Source organism: Talaromyces rugulosus, chromosome I, assembly GCF_013368755.1.
Source record: "Talaromyces rugulosus chromosome I, complete sequence".
Classification (NCBI taxonomy): Eukaryota; Fungi; Ascomycota; class Eurotiomycetes; order Eurotiales; family Trichocomaceae; genus Talaromyces; species Talaromyces rugulosus.
Window position 1 is genome coordinate 2,471,421 of NC_049561.1, and position 18,534 is coordinate 2,489,954.

Sequence of the window (18,534 nt, forward strand, 5' to 3'; positions counted from 1 at the left end):
TCAGGTATAGGGAATTTAGCCTTACATCTAGCTGAATACAAACCACCATTAAATAGGATTTCCCCTCATATCTATTGGCATCTCCTTGCCCGAGCCAAGCCGTTTTGAAATACGTCGGTCTCTGGGACCAAATTTGGCCTCGTAGATTCGACCAAACTTAGTACTATACCAATTCACCGCCTGCTCATCTAGACAATGATCGAAAATATCATTATTGACCTCCAAGTATCCTCTCATCATAGCCACCCAAGCCTCCAGTGACATGCCCCATGCAGAAAAGCCGATGTCTTTTTCTTCGTCGATTGCAGCCTTAATAAAGCTTTCAACCAGTGCTGCTTCTAATGGGTAGTGTAAATTGCCATAGGTATCAAATTGTTTTATTATCTCCGTGTCATTTACTTTGTTCGAGGACTGGCGAATTTCTTGTAGAGAAAAATGCGTAAAGGAGTTTGGAAAAAGGTACAGCTGCGTGCCCTTTCCAGCTGAATGGCCGGGTGGGTAATCAAATACTGCACAAGATCGATCCAGTCGTATATAGCCGGCATTTATTTCTTCCAACATCTTTTGTGGGTTTGGATGACGCTCCATGATTTCAGGGGGAGGGGTGCGATTCGGGACCGTTTGGACAAACCCCGCACTATTGAGCTTTTCAATCGCAGCTGTGTAGTCGTCGTCTTGCACCACAAATATGGTGGCCTAAAGGACCAGGAATATGTTAGCAGGAACGAGGAAGAATTGAATGTTTTACTCTCAATGGTACAAGTTCTTACACCAATGCATATAGGGACTCCAAGATAGCCCATTGCGATCGCCCCCCAAGGAATCACAGTGAGAGGTTGAAGTATTGTGTTGAGTTCCACTGAAAGGTAGTCAGGCTCGGTCTCTCTCGGGCGCCTAAACATCGTTGCAGCACTTTTCGCGTAACATAGAAATATAACACGATCAAGATTTTCGCCATGCAAGCTTAGAAATCGAGAACAGATTGATGTGGCGTCGGAGCAACTCTGGATACGTCACGATTCTCTGGATCTTGCATCACGAGGGTGGAACCCACCAGCCACGACCTTTCGTCAAGGGCCTGGATTTGCCCTGTTTATGATCATCTTGTAGACGTTAGTATAACAATACTCTAAACAGCTTATAATAGAAAATAGAAAAGACCCTTTCGTAATATATATATCTTAAAATAGATTATTTTATTGATTTTTAGTAATTAATTAATAGAGTGTTATTTTGTAAAGAGATGGCACTAGAGCAAAATTAACAGGGAAGACTGTCCACTTTCCAGAGTCCATCCATTTACAATTCCGAGTTAAATACTATGACCTTATTGTTGTTTGTGCCACCAGTCGCTGGTGTTGCTCCTTGATCTCTTTGTCGACTTTGGCGCGCAAATCAGGGTTGGTTGTCAGGTTCATTAACCAGAAATCAACAATCTCGTCACAGAGCTTGATTTTTGATTTAAAATTCCGATTGCTAATGTCGGGATCAAGGCGAATTAGATCGCCCCTGCGGTCAAGGCTATCAACAACCTCCACTGGTGCTTTGTGTAAATAACGCCTAATATAGGTTGCATCATACCCATATACGTACTTGAATCCTGTAGATACGTTGGTCAACTGAAACACACTGGAATTTGTATTACGAAGGTGTTGGACGATCTCAAGATCACGTTTCACATTGCCACCATGTCTGAAAAGACATTTTTCCACACAGTCCCCGATGTCAACCAGCTTGCCAACATAATCTAGTTCATAGGTGCAGGAATTCTGGTACCATTCCTGCACTTCGTTGAAATCTCGCTTGATTTTCGACCCTTCTGACTCTAAAGAATCTATTTCTTGACGTAGTTTCAAATTTTCTGACTCGGCCTGGTCGATGCTCTGGTAAAGGCGATCAAGTAAATCAAAATTTCCTTGGTTCTTCATGTTGCTCACAGAAAAGTGATATATGAGATAATTGAGGAGATATCACTGGGTCCTGTATTTTCAAAAAAAAGGGACAAGGAAACATCTGAAAGGAAAATTAGAGGGGCAACTGTGATTTATATATACCAGTTGACTGCATCTTTTCTCTCAACATTTCGAGGGAAACAGCCGGTACCGTTAAAAACTCATACTTGTTCCACTTATTTTTTTAAAAAAAATTCTACAAAATTCAACAAGATCATAATACATCAAAGAGGTCACATAATTCTTTTTTTTTTTTTTTTTTTTTTTTTTTGAGCAGCATCTTTGAATACTAGTCTTTGTGCCGACACTTTTAGGGCGATGCACCAACATCTAAAATTAGAAAGCGTCAGTTGCCGGTTCATTCTCGTCTCAAACCCGAATCGAAAATTATACATAATCAGAATATACAGTTCAAGGCTAAAAATGACAGTTTATTATCCGGAAAATATAAAAATAGAAGTGATCTGGATAGAAAACAACAAGGGATGTAATGCTGGCTATTCATATTGGTTTCGGGCATGTTTTATCGCAGCAGCTGGGGCCCAAAAAACCATTTAGTTTCCATTTAAGCTTCCTTCATTTTGCATCTAGACCAAGTACTATTGAATACAGGAGTATATACGTTCTAGATATAATAATTTAGTAAAGGTATTAAATGCCGAAATGTTGAAATTTCAAAATCAACCTCAAGACACCAGTGAATATGAAGAATCAATGATAAGTTGTAGTGTAGATTTATTATGTTAACTACTATTTTTCATCAATTATGTTTTATTAATGAGAAGCTACGTAATACCAGATATTCGAAGTCCTTAAAAAGAGATCACAGAATGTATACAGCAAGACGGCTTGCCTGCTTACAGCGTCACCGGAGGCACTTTCAATACACCTATAAAAAATTTTTGGTAGTTAGAAATATAAAGAAAAGGGTTTAAAAGTGAGATCAAGAGAGGTAGAATTGATATATTACTCCTAGAAACGACACTTTATTCTCATTTGGTGGGTATGGTATGTACATGACATCTAGACTGGCATTATCTGCATGAGCCGGTCGTACATTTTACCAATTTGGGGATCCAGAGCAGGATTTCCCACACCATTCAACCACGCGGTAATTATCTGATCACAAAGACGGACAGATTCTTCCTTGCCTGGGTGGTATTTCCAAACTTCGAGGCGAGTTAGATCACCCCTGAAGTTGAAAGCGGATACCACCGCGTCAGGAACGTCGTGAAAGCGGGGTCCAACTTCAGCCAGAGTGCGCCCATAAAAGACCTCAAATCCGGCAGTGGCGCCGGCTCGCTGGTTCATATCATGCAGAGATTCGATGGCCTGTATATCCAGGGCAACGTTGCCCCCGTGCACAAACCTGTTCCGTTCAGCTCGTACTCCAACAGGAAGCCAATAACGCTGAGGTTGAGCGGCGGCTCGAGCGGCTTGCTGCAGCTCCCAGGCTCGCATATCCAAAAAGTTTTTCTTGGTTTGTCTATTGTCCTCGCCCATGGCACGAAGCTGCTGTTTCATCTCATCCATCTCCCGGAAAAGGCGATCGAATGAATCAAGGCCGTCTTGGTTGCCCATTCTTTTCGATGGGTCTTGAAATATGAGCCCTCCCGGCGCAGGATATACGTGCTCAGTCAGGTAACCGGAAACCTGCTGTAATCCTCGAGGTTGTGGTGGCGGGGTTTGGATATTTTCGATTCTGAAAATGGCTTGCCATGGCTGATGTTTCTAAACCCGTTAGCGACGACGGCACCGCTCCTTCTCGAAGGAAAAACGCGCCAGATGACATCTTACCGGTGGCGATCCAACGACTTGTGCGTAGCTACGTTGAGACTGGACACCAAGAGCCATAACGTCTCGGGCTTGAAAGACTGAAACCGACAGCTTTCAATCCCTTTCTTCTAAAGATAAGTTAGCACTGGTCCCTTTGAAATATTGCGTAAGAAATTATACGAACTTGTGGTTTCAGCCTGAAAGAAGATATGAAATGTAGTCTGGTACGACAGAGGTGCTATCCAGGGAGGCGAATAAAGGGGGATGATCTGTGGGAGATGTTGAGTATCAGGAGGATCCTCCTCCATATACCTACTCAAGTGGCCGGTCGTAATCACCTCAAACGCGATCGGATAGTATGTATGCATGTTAATCTGAGTCCATGCATACTGCCGTTTGGTTGTAAACCAGATTGCGCTTGTCCATTTTTTCTCCAGGTCTGCGTGAGCTCCTAGCTCACATCCATCAAATGACCGATTGTGGGTTGTGTGTCAGGGGTTCGAAAATATCACCGTTTGTTGGTGTCCAGTTTCTTTTTGAATTCCGATTCGGAGTCCATATCACGGTCAGATTTGACAGCTGCACTAACAGACCTTTGGTCTATTGGGTAGTTAATCTATGGTATGACATAGGGACCATAGCCTTATAATGAGAGTACCAATGACCTTGAAGACAAAAGTTGTAGATTCAGATAAACCGTGTACGAAGCCCCACTATACCAGTACAACCGGTTTTGAGTCTTTTGACAGCCGCAAACTAAAAAGCGCTGGGTTCCACTTAATAATGCTAAAATTTTAGAAATATCTTTTTTAAGCTTTGCCGTATGCGCCTTCGCACCACGCGGGCTTAGAGTTTATGCGCCAGGATGTAATGCTAGTATTTTGGACGGCCTTTTGTTTGCATCTGCAACGAGAACAAAAGAGTCGGAGGAAATTTGAGATGAACATCGAAGTGGAGCTTCCGGTCTGCTACTTCCGGTCTTCCGGCCCGAGACACTCACCGCTTTCCTCGCCGCCCACAACAATAAGACCGGCAGTAAGACGGAAACAATTGCGGGATGAGCAACCGCGGGTGACGAGCTGAGCGCTTCGTCCGTCCAGCAACGTCTGTTATGTGCGCAGGCTGCATGCTCCTGACAAACATGCGTATGATCTACTGGTGTCAATGTGGCCCCCGCACTTGCTGATAAAGAGCTACTACTCCTGCCATGAGATCGCCGAAAACCCCCAGATGATGTCATTTTCAAGATCCTGGACCTCGGAATACGCTTAACTTCATGATGGCCGAGAAGCACCCGTCAGCCCGCGCTACGTTCCTAATCGCATTGCCCGATGAGTTGATACAGCAAATTCTCTCATACCTTTCGGCCTTGGACGTCGTTTCTATATCGTCCACGTGTCAAACGCTCTATCAACAAGCACAGGACGACAAGCTCTGGGAGGGACTCGTAAACGAGAACCTCCCTAAAAGGATCGACCATCCCGGACCATTTGATTCATTCCGCAACCTGTATTCTGCTCACCACCCATATTGGTTTCTACCGAAAAACAAGATCTGGTTTTCGGATGGCGAATACACGGGCAGACTGATTATTGCGCGTTACGACAACCGCAGGGGCGTTATCGAGGCCTTTCGGTTATTGGCGGAGCTAAAGGAAGAGACCTTTACACAATGGTCATCAAATCCGGAAGTCATCATCCAATCCTTTAATCCACAGCTGAGGCTCTGGATGGACGATCCTGTCATCGAGCTGCGAAATCCTCAAGGCTTGCTCCCGCGAAATCGGCAATACTGTCCGGACCAATTCAAGATGACCATGTCAAGCTATGGACAAGGTGTTTATAGCTCTTTTGCATTGTGTCGTGGCAATGTTGGCCGAGATCCATCACTACCCAGCGATTTGGTCTGGCCGCCCATTACGATTCCTGCCGAAAGGTCGCTACGTAAAAACCAAGAACGTCTCACCGACGAGAACTCCAACACCTTTCTGCAGGCCCAGAGAGAGTCACCAGATCCAAGGGCACTCTCGGAAACCAGTTTCTATCTTCGGAAATGGCTACACTTTGGCCTCGGCCAGCCGATTGTTCCACACGATCAGGGGTTTCACTTGTCGATGTTTGCAACTCTCGACCCTGAGATATACACCCCGACAAAGGAAAAGCCCTATCAAGGAATTTGGGTAGGCGATTACAACTTCCACGGCTGCGAATTTCTTCTTTTCCTGCAGAGAGATCCTGGCTCAGCGACACCACTAAGCAACTCTGCTAGACGCGAAACACGATTAATATCGAACGGCCTCCACAACCTTTACAACAATCAAAACAATGGTGGTGGTGCGCATGGCGTTGATGAATGGGAGCGAGCTAGCCTGCCGGAAACTCAGATAACTACCCAAGCCGACGGCAGCGAGGACACTGGAGTGAGCGGGCGTTTGGAAGGAATCAAGCTAACTGGAGACCCCAACATTCCCCGGGGCGAGATATCGTTTGTAGCGGAGGACATTGGCCCTAGTGGGACGGTTTATTTCTCACACGATGAGGAATTCGGAGGCGCTCGCGTCGTGCGCAGCAAGGGTCACATTGCGTTTCAGCAATTCACTGATGGTAGGTTCTCCCATGTTCTCTCGACATCAATGTCTTGGATGACACTGACATGGCCATTGCAGACCAATGGGTCAACACAGAGTTGATCCTCATATCCCCGGATTGTGTGGCGCAGTATTGGAAGCCCATGCGTCATGTCTCTTACTTTCGCCGGGTGGACGTCGACCAGTTTGCCCGCGTCTGAACGGTTTGGCAAATTGTCTCCTTTCTTGTATATGTCAACTCTCTTAACATGTCAATCTGGGATCCTTAATTGATCGATACCGGTGAAATTTTGTTGCATTTGATTATTTAAAGGAGATTTTGAGTAGCATTTCCTGGTATGTGGGTGTTTTTTCTTCTCTCTCTCTTCTGCTTCTTCTCGGGAAGCATATCTGCATGTTGTATCATGTTTGGGGAGTTTGTGAGGTTATATACATTATATGTTTGGCTGTTTTATTTTTTATTTTCTTATTTCAGCCGGGTTGAATTACCCACACGAGAAAAGGGTAACGCCGGCAGCGATTCTGAATAGCACCTTGATTGGATTCACGATAAACCAATAGGAGAAGAAAAAAAGTGACAGTTATCCTTGCTATAATGATGATGATGACTTGCGCCGTAAGCTGAGATGAGCATGAGTGATAAAAAAAGCAAAAAGAAAAGAAGATCCAAACGCCAAGTAGCATAGCTCATAAGACCTCACAAAGCAACGTGTTCATCTTCCCCCGTGTCTCGATGACGTCTGTACCTCTAATTCTCCATCTTCTGTACAGCAACATGTATGAATCGTTTCAGAACGTAATCGCCAGTGAAAAAAAGAAAGAAAAAAACACACACACAAACAAAAGGAAGGTAGGTATCTTCGTATCAAACAAAAATCGTCAGGGAGAAGCGAGGACGGCGCATCAACGTCGTCGCTCAAAGTACGAAGTCGAGCCCAAGACGGCAACGGACTGGTCCATAACCCATTCGCCAACCCCGAGATAGCTCTCGACCCATTTCTTGATATCCTTGCTATCGGAGATTTTGTCGGAGTTTAGACTAGGGCTGTGCGCAAGGGTCCTAGAAAACATCGGCTCTGTCCATTCATTTCCCCTGATCGTCCGGATAAACGATATCCTTGCTACCTTTTCTTTTTCCTTGTTCGTTCACCGCGACGATCGGGGGAAAAGAAGGAGATCCGATGTTGGGGGCGGACGCGCGAATGTTAGTCGGTTTTTTTTCTTTTTCATTTTATAGAAAGCGACAAGGGTGCCCGGGCCGGACATGCTCGGGATGGGGCTGGGAAGAGACATACGTGAGACCGGTTGACCGTTTGATTCCAGCGAGGAAGGCGGAGACTGTTGTTCAAAGGTTAGCTTCACTTGGCTCTTGCTTGGCTGGGTTGCTGCTGATAAGGGGAGAGTAACGTACTCAGGACCGCATCAAAGGCATAGTGCGTGAGGCGACCAAACTAAACAGCGTTGCAACGTGTTGTTGATTAGCTATATATCGAAGCAGAAAAGCGGAAGCTGATACCCCATCCGTCGTCCGGTCTGGGCTGCTTGCTACCTCTTGCGTCGGAGCACTTACCACCATGTTGACTGTGTGTGGGCTGAGGAATAATGAGACAGGACAGAAAGCTGCGTATCGAGTATGTATAGTAGAGTAGAGCTTGTGTGAGCTGGACACGACTGGAATAACAATCACAAGTCGAGATGCTTCCCGATCGCACCAGCTCCACGAGATCACGGGGGCAACCGCTCCTGCCGAGCCAATCATGTGGCCCCGCAAGGCTTGGCAGCCCGGATCACCTGACTGCGAGTCACGTGCCGCTAGCGTTATCGATAAGAAACATTCGCCGGAAATCCGGCCAATCACACGCGCGCTGCCCCCCTCCCCCGCTGTGGTTTGATCGATCTAAAAAAAATTTAATTCAAATTGAATAAATTTTTCAACAAAAAATAATATTGTAACCAGAGGTGGCGATAAAATGCAAAAATAAATTGACCTTGCAGCCACCAGGGCAGCCAGTCAGCTCATGCCCAGCAGTCAGCGTCTCATAGGCTCGCCAAGCACCAATGAGTATCTCGGCATCTTGGCCTTCGGAGTTTGCGAGCAACTAGTCATGCATGTTTTCAATAATAATGAATTTTTCACTGCTGTACAAGCCTGCTGGCTGTTTCGCCAGGTCGTGTATAGTATGTTGTATACTCGTAGGATATGGCTCGTCGATGGCGTGGGGAAAGCTGCCCGGAGAGAATCTCTGTAGCATACTATTATTACTGCTTTTGCTACGTATTATCAATTCAACACAATCAATTAGTCCTTTATCGGCCCCCCCCAATAATCTCGGTTTCCCTAAGTGGCACACCGGAGCTCGTTGCAGCGTCTGCTGGGCGGCGGGTCAGGGAAGCTCTTTTGACGCTGTTCCCAATCGAGCCATGGGCCAACAACATTTTCCCAAGCGCCCACGTCTCCTCCCCCTCCCCATCACCACCACCTTTCTTCTTCTTCACCTTCACCCCTCGCGCATCCTCGTTGCTTCCTCATAAATCTCTTTCTCTCTCCCACTTTCGCTATCTTCTGCGAGTGACAGCAGTCGTTAGTGTCCTGCCTCGTAAAAACAAGCCTTCTCATCGTCTTCCTTCCCCGCAGCAACTTCCAAGATGGCCGTTGCCAACTCCTTCGACCACCTAACCAACCGGATGAAGCTGGAATGGTTCTCCCAGCTTCATACCGAGATGGTGCCGCACCGCAACTATCGTCGCACCTCGATCATTTGCACCATCGGTACGGTCGCATTGCCCTTTTCCCGCAGATCCTGAATGTTCCCCCCCGCTGACGGCTGGCTACCAGGTCCCAAGACAAACTCCGTTGAGAAGATCAACATGCTCCGTAAAGGTATTTCTCCGTTCACCAATCGCATTGTGCCTTACTAACTGTCCCTGATAGCCGGTCTCAATGTTGTTCGCATGAACTTCTCCCACGGCTCGTACGAGGTTTGCTTTTCCCCCCATCGCAAGTCTCCACGTGGATCGACGATGAACTAACAATCATGGGCAGTACCACCAATCTGTCATTGACAACGCTAGAGCGGCCGAGAGCTCCCAGGCTGGCCGTCCAGTGGCTATTGCCCTTGACACCGTGAGTTGGTATCTTGTGTCGTCTGCCACTAAGCCCTCGCCTCTAACAAAGCATCTCCGTTTCATAGAAAGGACCTGAAATCCGTACCGGAAACACTGTTGGCGACCAGGACATTCCTATCGCTGCTGGCCATGAATTCAATGTGACCACCGATGACAAATATGCCACAGCCAGTGACAATGAGAACATGTATGTGCTTCATTCAGCCAGAAAAGGGTTGTTGCAGCTTCTTACTGCACCTACCCTTTGGACGTTGAAACGAAAGAGGTTTTTGGTCGCTGACAAAATGGCTTTTGCAGGTATCTTGATTACAAGAACATCAGCAAGGTGATCTCTCCGGGCAAGCTCATCTATGTCGACGACGGTATTCTCTCTCTCGAAGTCCTCCGCGTCGTTGATGACAAGACCGTTCGCGTAAAATGCCTCAACAACGGTAACATCTCTTCCCGCAAGGGTGTCAACCTGCCTGGCACCGACGTCGATCTCCCCGCCCTCTCTGAGAAGGACAAGAACGATCTGCGTTTTGGTGTCAAAAACAAGGTCGATATGGTTTTCGCTTCGTTTATTCGCCGGGGTGAAGACATCAAAGAAATCCGAAAGATCCTCGGCGAAGAGGGTCGTGAAATTCAAATCATTGCCAAGATCGAGAACCAACAGGGTGTAAACAACTTCGATGAGATTCTCCAGGAAACCGATGGTATCATGGTTGCTCGTGGTGATCTTGGCATCGAAATCCCTGCCCCCAAGGTCTTCCTCGCCCAGAAGATGATGATCGCCAAGTGCAACTTGAAAGGCAAGCCTGTCATTTGTGCTACTCAGATGTTGGAGTCCATGACATACAACCCTCGCCCCACCCGTGCTGAAGTGTCGGACGTTGCCAACGCCGTTCTTGACGGTGCTGACTGTGTCATGTTGTCTGGTGAGACTGCCAAGGGCAACTACCCATCCGAGGCCGTTACCATGATGCACGACACCTGTTTGATCGCTGAGGTGTCGGTTCCACACTTCAGCATTTTCGACGAGCTCCGCACTCTTTGCCCGCGCCCTGCTGATACAGTTGAGGCAATTGCCATGTCTGCCGTCGGTGCTAGCTTGGAATTGAACGCTGGTGCCATTGTTGTGCTGACCACAAGGTATGTGACGCCCTTTTTCCTTTTGCCCTATATCGTCAGCTGCTAATATATGAGTAGTGGTAAATCCGCGCGTCTCGTGGCCAAGTATCGTCCCGTCTGCCCCGTTATCATGATCACTCGTAACGACACCGCATCCCGGTATTCTCACCTGTATCGGGGTGTCTATCCCTTCTATTTCCCCGAGACAAAGCCCGACTTCAATGTCAAGGTCTGGCAGGAGGACGTTGACCGACGTCTCAAGTGGGGTATCCACAATGGTATCAAACTCGGTATTATCAACAAGGGCGACAGCATTGTCTGTGTTCAGGGCTGGCGTGGTGGCATGGGTCACACCAACACTATCCGTGTGGTCCCTGCCGAAGATGACTTGGGTCTTGAGCAGTAAATTACTCTACTCCCATGTAGATCTAGACCAGAAAGTTCCGTGCGACCTCTTGTCGACACCGTTTAGGAGATGCAGTCGCCTCGGCTGTGCATCTCTTGCGGCCCGGGGTCTATCTGCGTAGGATCCCCTCGGCACTTAAGGCAGACGGCATACTTTCTGCCCTGAGAGGTTCCTCGCCCCCTCCCCCCAAAAAAAGCAGAATAGCACTGCCTAGATCATTGCTTTTCATTGTTAGCAGACACCTGTTGATTTGCCATACATCTTTTTTTTTTCAGTTTTGGGCTTGTTTTGGAATAAACCGTTAGTCATTTCAATCTTGTATTCGAGAGCACGAGCATCATTATGCAATTTCACGTTTTCATGTTAGAATGGACCCCGTAGGCCGAAAACAATTTTTTTCTTGTCTCCAAAAGGATGAAAAGTAAGACTTTGTCATCATGTAGTTAGAGCATGTTGAACATGTGCGGTTGCATTAAAAAGCCTCTTTTCAGTTCATCAACTCAAATGAGTTTGATTATTTTCAAGATTAAATAATCTTGTAATTGAAAATAGAAATTACTGATCATGAGAAAGAAAAGGGAAAAAAAAATTTAAATGTAAATGAAATAAAATGAAATTTGAAATAAAAACGGGCCTTTCTACTTTTTTATAGTGCTTATCCCGAGGTTGATAGTGCCTCGGGTCCATTTCCCCCGAAAATTGCCGATGATTACGGGCTTAAACTTTTGCGAGCGTCTATCAATAATAATTAGAATCTAATAATATTTCTAGAACTATTTGACTGGTAAGGGTAGATTAGTGAATGGGCGCTATTACTTGTTTTCTTCTTCTTTTTATTTTAAATTCAAGTATAGATAAAATCAAACAAGTTTGAGATTGTAAGAAGAAAACTAGTTGATACTATTCAAATGTTCATAATACTATATATATTATCATTGGCTTGATCTATTTAGAGGCTTTATCATCCTCCCCTATCGCGCTTTCACAGGCTCTCTTCTCCCTTCACTACTCTCGCTCTGTCTGAGTCTCTCCAATCCGCGAAAAACTGTGCACCGGCCAACCTCATAATCTCACAATGAGCGCGCGTGTGGTGTCCCAGATCAGTCCGCAATCTAGCTATCTCCTCGAAACGCTCAAGGTTGGCTTTGGTGGTGGGCAGAACCCAGACGCCCTTGCCGTCCTCTGGCCAGCCGAAGAGCGTATTGTTCGCGCCATCATATTGAGACTCGTCTGGTGGTCCGTGTTTCTTGGTATAGTTGTTGACGATATCTTCTAGCTCGGCTTTTGTCTTGTTGCGGAGGTCGGGGGTGGCGGTGGTGGTATTGTGGTTCATCTTGAGAAGGGTTGCAGCTGTAGTTATGTCTGTTCCCTTTAGACGTGAGGGTTTGTCTCGGGCAGGCTTTTGCAAAGAGAGCTTATCTATGAAATTAGGCACAAAGCGAGGAATGAGTAATTGTCTTGTTTTTATTCAAGAACGCAAAATTGAAAGTAAACACTTAGTGAGCTTGGTTATAACACCTCGCAAGTAGTCCTGTTGCCTGCTGCTGCCTGTTCCGTTTTTAATTACCGAGTTGACTGCCAGACTAAAAAGAGAGCAACCAACCAGTTGATCGTTATTAGTAAGGGAGTGTTTAGTCTAATATAGTCTGACAACACTGGAAGAGGAGAGGGTTATGTGTCAACTGATAACATTGAAAGAAAATGGCAAAATTGAGAATGTATATGTTCCTGTGGGTGCACTTCTTACACATGTGCATACAAGTAGTCTATTAACCAGCTGGTAAAATCATATTATTCAATTGTGTGTTCTAATTGAAGCTATTTAATACCAATACAGTAAAGGATCTCATGTATGTCCTGTATCTTATAATCTATATTAGTTCAATCTTTACCACCTAGCCTTTTTAATATATACAAATATTATCTTCTTCTAAAATACTCTTGACGCTATTAAAGTCTAGCAATACGTCCTATTGTGACGTGCCTTTCCGAAGATGTTTGATTTCTACCTATGGGTGCGATTCTCTAAAACAACAAACATGGGGGAGGAATCTAATTAGAGTAATATATTAAATTAGATTTCTACTATTAGTATAGAATACTTAATAATATTAGTAAAAATAAAGATGCTTTTAATAGTAACTATAATTCTAATACTTAGTAGTCTTCTTTATAAAGATAAAAAGCAATCAGAATATAAAAATATTATATAAAAAGTAGACAAGAGTTAGATTTAATAATAAAACTATAATCTCCTAGGTAATTAAACTAATTACTAACCTTTAACAATCTTTATATACAGATCAGATTATATTTATCGCTTCATTAGTGGCTTAGCAACCCTCTGTGAGGCTAGTATAGCAAGGTACGGCATCCGGTGCGTCCCGAAGGTCTCACGGCCTCACAATATATTGATGGGCACTTGAAGTATAAGAGAAGGAGAGAAGGTGCTTAGGTGTGAGCATCCTGACATACTTGCCAGTATTAATAATCTTGGCCATATGCTCTCTAGTCAAGAGAAATATAACGAGGTGGAAGAACTTGAAAGGATTAATATCCAGACGCAGATACTAGGACTCATGCGTCTTGGGCTGTCTCCTAGTTTGTCTCTGTATAGTGTTCAAAGTCGCTCCTTGGTGGTTCTTCCGTCACGCCTGCCAGCATCATCCAGTACTTGGACAGATAGCGAGAAGCGCCGCTTGGGAGTGAGGAACCAAGTGTGCTGTTAGATGCGAGTGCAAGTCCGATTATCAGGACGAGAATCTTCCTGCTCTGTTGAAAGTGAGAAGCTAAATATGATGACGACTTTTCCACGTACCGTACTCCAATTTGCAGCGCGTTCAGGGTCTTCATCAGAAAAGGCGACCAATCTCACATCCTCCATATCACCATTGACCAGCATGTGGACAGAGGCCATCGTGGTGATGTGTCGTGATGTTGTGTCGTGATTTGGAAGCCCGGTGAGGGCTTAGTAAAAAGGTACCGTGGGTGTTTAGAAGGCTGGTCGGACGTAGGGATCGGTATTGTCAGGAGTGGGTCCCTGACAGACACAACTTTTTGTCAGTCAACAAGAGATAGGTGGATTTGGAGAAACAACGATCGTCAAGCAGAGATTTTCTCGCTGGAACTTTTTTCTCGTCCATGGCATATGGCATAATTTAATCTATCTTCTAGGTTCCTGGAAGTTGGGCAAATGGGAAATGGGCACAAAGTTGTTCGTTTTACAGGAAGTACATCTATCTTTCTTTATACTGAGTTTGAAACGTCAGACTCACCAACATGGCCAGGTCTACCAACTTCGTTTGTACATGATAGGTCCTTAAGCTCTATTAATTTCGCTTTTGATTGAGCCGAAAATTTTCCTTGGCATGTTGATAATATCAACTGGGTTACGATTGCTCAGTATCATGATCTTCAATGAATATCATTTGCGAACAAAGGATGAACGTATCGACTGGAGAGCTCTTTTACTTTTTGTAAGCTTTGTTTCTTCTTTTTACTAGAGGTTATTACTGATATATAGAAACATAGCCGTCATATGAGTTTCTCATCGCTCTTGTAAATGTTGCGAGCTTCTACTGGTCATTGTTTAAATATGCCCAACATTTTGTGCAACATCACCCGAAACTCTTTGAAGACCACAAGGCCGTAGGTGTCGTGCTAAAATTAGACGAGATGAAACAAAAGAAACAAAAAAATGGTTACCTTGGTAGAAGTGTTACGGCCAGACGAGCTGAAGTACTTACCGGACATGAAAACGTTATTGAGCTACCTGCGTACTCTACGGAACACCACGGATATTATGAAGTATAAGCCTTTCTCTTTCTTTCAAACACATTTTATGTATCCCTAATATCAATTATAAAGATGTTTTACAATATTCAATCCTTTTTTTGTCAATTTTCCACCATGCATATACCTAAATTTACAATTATTTCCACATTGTACCGACCCAGCTGTTATATAAGCAGCTATGCGGCCTGCGTCCTTATCATGACCGCCAGCCTCGATCCGATATACATGAAATAACCGTTTCCCAGTAATAAAAAAACGGTGAAGAAGGTCTAGTTGGTGTGGCTTTGCTAGAGCGCATCGCTGCTGCTTCAGCTGTTGCAGTGGCCATGTATCAAGATCTCAGTGAAGGTTGTCTCTCGAATATCCCAGCTTTGTGCCAAAAGCAAAACGCCAAGCTTTCCACTCTCCGCTCAATCTTTAGCCCTGATATGTTTAACGTGCTTTTTCTGTTTGCTCCAAACGGTTATTGCTATCTGATTGCTTAACTACGAGATTTCTTTTTACGGTTGCTTATTCTATATTAAAATATCAGAGGGGAGAGAGAAGAAGAAAAGATAAGGTGTGCCTTCAAACCTATGATAATGCCAGGTTTTTCCAGGCGTTCGAATTAAAATTCGCCCGAGTTGGTACCAGATGGGGTTTCAATGATATAGACCTGATGGCAGATCTGTAGCCATAAGAGAAAGGAGACATGATGGCTAAAGACGAAGTTTCTTCTACAAAAGAGTCATAAATCTGAAAACCAATTCCGTTGTCATTTTTGTCGATATTCACTCCGAATTGACGTTTGACCGAGCTGTAAATGGCTTCAAACTCAACCTGGTCTTTGATCGAGACCCAGTCCCATTCTTGTTTTTTCGAGGGCTCTGCGGACCGGACCTTGAAATCAATGCCGCCTGTAGAGAAGTTGAAGTTGCCGTAGTAATATAATACATATAACAATGCTTTTTTCTAATCTGATAAGTTCATGCACAGTCTGGGATCGCCGGACGCCCCACCATCTGTCAGTTTCAAAATTTATGACACTCTTGGCGCAGTTTTCAAGAGTGTCATGAATTTTGCGGCCGACGGAGACGCTGCTAGCTAAGAATTTTCCATCGCAACATCTTGGTTTCCAGATATGTAGGTTTGTGTTACACGTCTGTAGGATTAAGATTAGTACACTTAAGCATTCACTTATTAATATGGTGAGTTTCTTCTCAATTTTGGTTTCCTCAAACTACATGCTCAATATATAAATGAAACATTGAAGTATTATCAGAATGAATCAAGGAACGTGGAAGCACCGGCAACAGAGGATCAAAGGACATTGAGAATCAGAAGAATATGAATTGACAAGTTTTCAACTCTTCACCGGCTCTCACCAGATCCCGCAGATACTACTACAGGTTACGGATTTAAGCTGCCCCATTGATGGCTGCAACATGGTTCGTAACGAGCGTAGTGTAGTCGCTGCTACCATAGTAGATGGCATATTTATCGTTAGGAGAGTTACCGGAACTCAGGGTATCACCCCACTGCCAGAAGGAATCGGCAGCAACGCTACCGATGGCAGTAGTTTGCCAGGGGGCCTCATTGGGTGGGTATCCGAACCGTACTCTTCGAAGAGGCATGGTTTCCCAGCGGCCTTGCAGGCTGTTCCGTGAGTAGTGACCCATGAAGAGCCCCATGAACCTTGTTCGCTCCCTGATTTGAATTGTTAGGACTTTATATGTCTAGGAGCAAAAATGGGACAAAGGGGGAAAACTGACATTGGCTCGGGTACAAGTGGAAAGTTCCGAAATCAATGGTGGGAATTGTCAGAGTCTTTTCCCAGTCATTTTCTTCATAGAACGTGTAGGGATAGGAGCCATCTGAACCTGTTGTAAGACCCATGCCCTCTACAATATGATTAGTTATGCAGTTTCATTTTATTCAGATATAGGTCACTTACCGTCACCAATACACACCATGCGGTTAGGTTCAAGCGTCTTGATAAATTCACTCGTCGTCTTAGCCCAGTTGTAGATCACATCTGTGCTGCACCCACGGCAGCGGGGTTCGTTGGCCAGCTCCCAGGCGAAGATGGCGGGAGATCCAATATAGCGACCAACAACAACCTTAATGTAATTCTGAAAAGCACTTTGTGCAGCAGTGTTTGTATACCATTCAGTCAGGTTGCCGCCGTGGCTGTTAACATATGTATTCATACCACCGTAATCATTCCAGTAGTTGACAAAAGGAATGATTAGCTTGATGCCATGGGCTTCAGCAGACTTCACGACATAATCAAGACGCTGTAGCCCATTAAAGCCAGTGTTAATTGTTTGCTGACCGTTTTCAAGCTTTTGAAACCACACTTTGCTAGAGCCAGGATCAGAGTTAACGTCGTTAAAACCCCAAACCCGTAGAAATTTTAGGCCAGATGACTGTAAATGACCCATGACCATTGTTGGTTAGGAAGGAAATCCAGTAAGAATTGGAGCCAGCAATATACCCCTCTTTGCCATCAACTACGAAGCTGGTACCTTTTGCATAGGGCAAAGATCCACCAGTTGAGCCACTGGTTGCCGAGGTAGAGGTCGTAGTCGACGAAGCCGATGTGGTTGTCGTCAGAGTGGTCGGGGCTGAACATGCTATCCCACGGTCAGCTGAATGGGCTTATAGACAAACATATACTAGATGGGGTTTCATAACCTGATGCCGCAGACGATGAGGAGCTTGCTGGTAGACACTGGCTATACCATGCGTTTTGATATTGGCATGACCAGCCAGTATTGCAGTCGGTTGAGCCGCTCTAGTTTTGGCCACCGCATTGACCGTAGTTTGCCGTCTGGGAAGCGGCCAAGCCGATCAAGGAAGAGGTGAAGAGAATTGAATGCTTCATCTTGAAGATGTTTGGTAAGTATCTTAATTCGTATCTTGCCTGGTGTTCCAACAAGAAGACTTCTGGGGTATGGGCGGCTTCTTATATAGTTTTCCACGGCGACGTTCTCCCTGAATTCTCTTAATTAGACTCATTGCCATTGGCGAAGGTGGTCCTCCATTTCCCCTGGTTGTGATAGCCAGATGAGCCAAAGTTTCGTATTGAAACTCTTTAACTTCACTTTTGCCTAACCCGGCATTGTGGCGTCTACACCACATGACTCCCGCTCGCTCCCCAGATTCAAAAGGGGAAGGTTAGTTTCATTAAGCTTATTGCACCAAATTTTTGTCCTTGTTTTTGTCTCATAGCCGTTGCCCCGTTCTTAATCAGGTAAAACGCGGGTGGAACTCTCCTGCTACCGCAACAAACTTGCCGTATCTGACACGGAAAAACAGCGTGACCAGAATGGCAAGGTTGAATAAATATAGTCCACAGTAGTAGTGACAGGCTGACAGCGTCTGTCAGTGTCAAATTTGGCAATTAGCGCCATTTGAAATAGATCAAACAAAAGCTTCTAATTGGCTTGGCTTACTTTCGATTTCAAGAAATTTCTTGGCGATAATATAATGGCTAGGTGTATGATATTTGTGAGTTTCTTTTTCATCCAAAATGAATTATTGCCTTATAGAATTTACTAGTCTGACGTAAAGCCCTGGCATTTTCCTCGAAATTGACAAAAAATCGTGCCATGTCTGGAGTGGGTCCTGACATGTCGACTCACTAGTCAGCCCACAGAGTAAAAACGAGATTAACGAGAATAAACGTTTGAGAATTTAAGGCACTATAGTAAGGGTGAATTCTTGACATGAGCATGTGGTTGAAATCAAAAATAGCACACTATTGATGCATGTAGGTGAGAGGTCTGCATCGTGGAATG

At 44.9% G+C, this 18,534-nt stretch overlaps 8 protein-coding genes across 8 annotated transcripts; 2 read left to right on the forward strand and 6 right to left on the reverse strand.

The window, feature by feature from the left end:
* Positions 1–48: 48 nt before the first annotated feature.
* Positions 49–1,928, reverse strand: TRUGW13939_00845 (uncharacterized protein; the record flags this gene model as incomplete). The annotated part of the gene is made up of 3 exons (XM_035484051.1): positions 49–696; positions 771–894; positions 1,327–1,928. The coding sequence occupies 3 exons, from the start codon at positions 1,926–1,928 to the stop codon at positions 49–51; spliced, it is 1,374 nt and encodes a 457-aa protein (XP_035339944.1).
* Positions 1,929–2,975: 1,047 nt separating this feature from the next.
* On the reverse strand, positions 2,976–3,806 carry TRUGW13939_00846 (uncharacterized protein; the record flags this gene model as incomplete). Its single annotated transcript, XM_035484052.1, has 2 exons — positions 2,976–3,683; positions 3,750–3,806. 2 exons carry the CDS (start codon positions 3,804–3,806, stop codon positions 2,976–2,978), a joined length of 765 nt encoding a protein of 254 aa, XP_035339945.1.
* Positions 3,807–5,004: 1,198 nt separating this feature from the next.
* On the forward strand, positions 5,005–6,515 carry TRUGW13939_00847 (uncharacterized protein; the record flags this gene model as incomplete). The annotated part of the gene is made up of 2 exons (XM_035484053.1): positions 5,005–6,331; positions 6,394–6,515. 2 exons carry the CDS (start codon positions 5,005–5,007, stop codon positions 6,513–6,515), a joined length of 1,449 nt encoding a protein of 482 aa, XP_035339946.1.
* Positions 6,516–7,218: 703 nt separating this feature from the next.
* Positions 7,219–7,891, reverse strand: TRUGW13939_00848 (uncharacterized protein; the record flags this gene model as incomplete). The annotated part of the gene is made up of 4 exons (XM_035484054.1): positions 7,219–7,375; positions 7,611–7,653; positions 7,727–7,766; positions 7,832–7,891. 4 exons carry the CDS (start codon positions 7,889–7,891, stop codon positions 7,219–7,221), a joined length of 300 nt encoding a protein of 99 aa, XP_035339947.1.
* Positions 7,892–8,961: 1,070 nt separating this feature from the next.
* TRUGW13939_00849 (uncharacterized protein) lies at positions 8,962–10,957 on the forward strand (the record flags this gene model as incomplete). Its single annotated transcript, XM_035484055.1, has 7 exons — positions 8,962–9,085; positions 9,152–9,196; positions 9,248–9,294; positions 9,359–9,439; positions 9,507–9,628; positions 9,739–10,572; positions 10,630–10,957. The coding sequence occupies 7 exons, from the start codon at positions 8,962–8,964 to the stop codon at positions 10,955–10,957; spliced, it is 1,581 nt and encodes a 526-aa protein (XP_035339948.1).
* Positions 10,958–11,939: 982 nt separating this feature from the next.
* TRUGW13939_00850 (uncharacterized protein) lies at positions 11,940–12,290 on the reverse strand (the record flags this gene model as incomplete). The annotated part of the gene is made up of 1 exon (XM_035484056.1): positions 11,940–12,290. One exon carries the CDS (start codon positions 12,288–12,290, stop codon positions 11,940–11,942), a length of 351 nt encoding a protein of 116 aa, XP_035339949.1.
* A 1,265-nt stretch (positions 12,291–13,555) lies between these two features.
* TRUGW13939_00851 (uncharacterized protein) lies at positions 13,556–13,874 on the reverse strand (the record flags this gene model as incomplete). The annotated part of the gene is made up of 2 exons (XM_035484057.1): positions 13,556–13,729; positions 13,776–13,874. The coding sequence occupies 2 exons, from the start codon at positions 13,872–13,874 to the stop codon at positions 13,556–13,558; spliced, it is 273 nt and encodes a 90-aa protein (XP_035339950.1).
* Positions 13,875–16,149: 2,275 nt separating this feature from the next.
* Positions 16,150–17,181, reverse strand: TRUGW13939_00852 (uncharacterized protein; the record flags this gene model as incomplete). The annotated part of the gene is made up of 3 exons (XM_035484058.1): positions 16,150–16,438; positions 16,518–16,632; positions 16,686–17,181. 3 exons carry the CDS (start codon positions 17,179–17,181, stop codon positions 16,150–16,152), a joined length of 900 nt encoding a protein of 299 aa, XP_035339951.1.
* Positions 17,182–18,534: the final 1,353 nt, after the last annotated feature.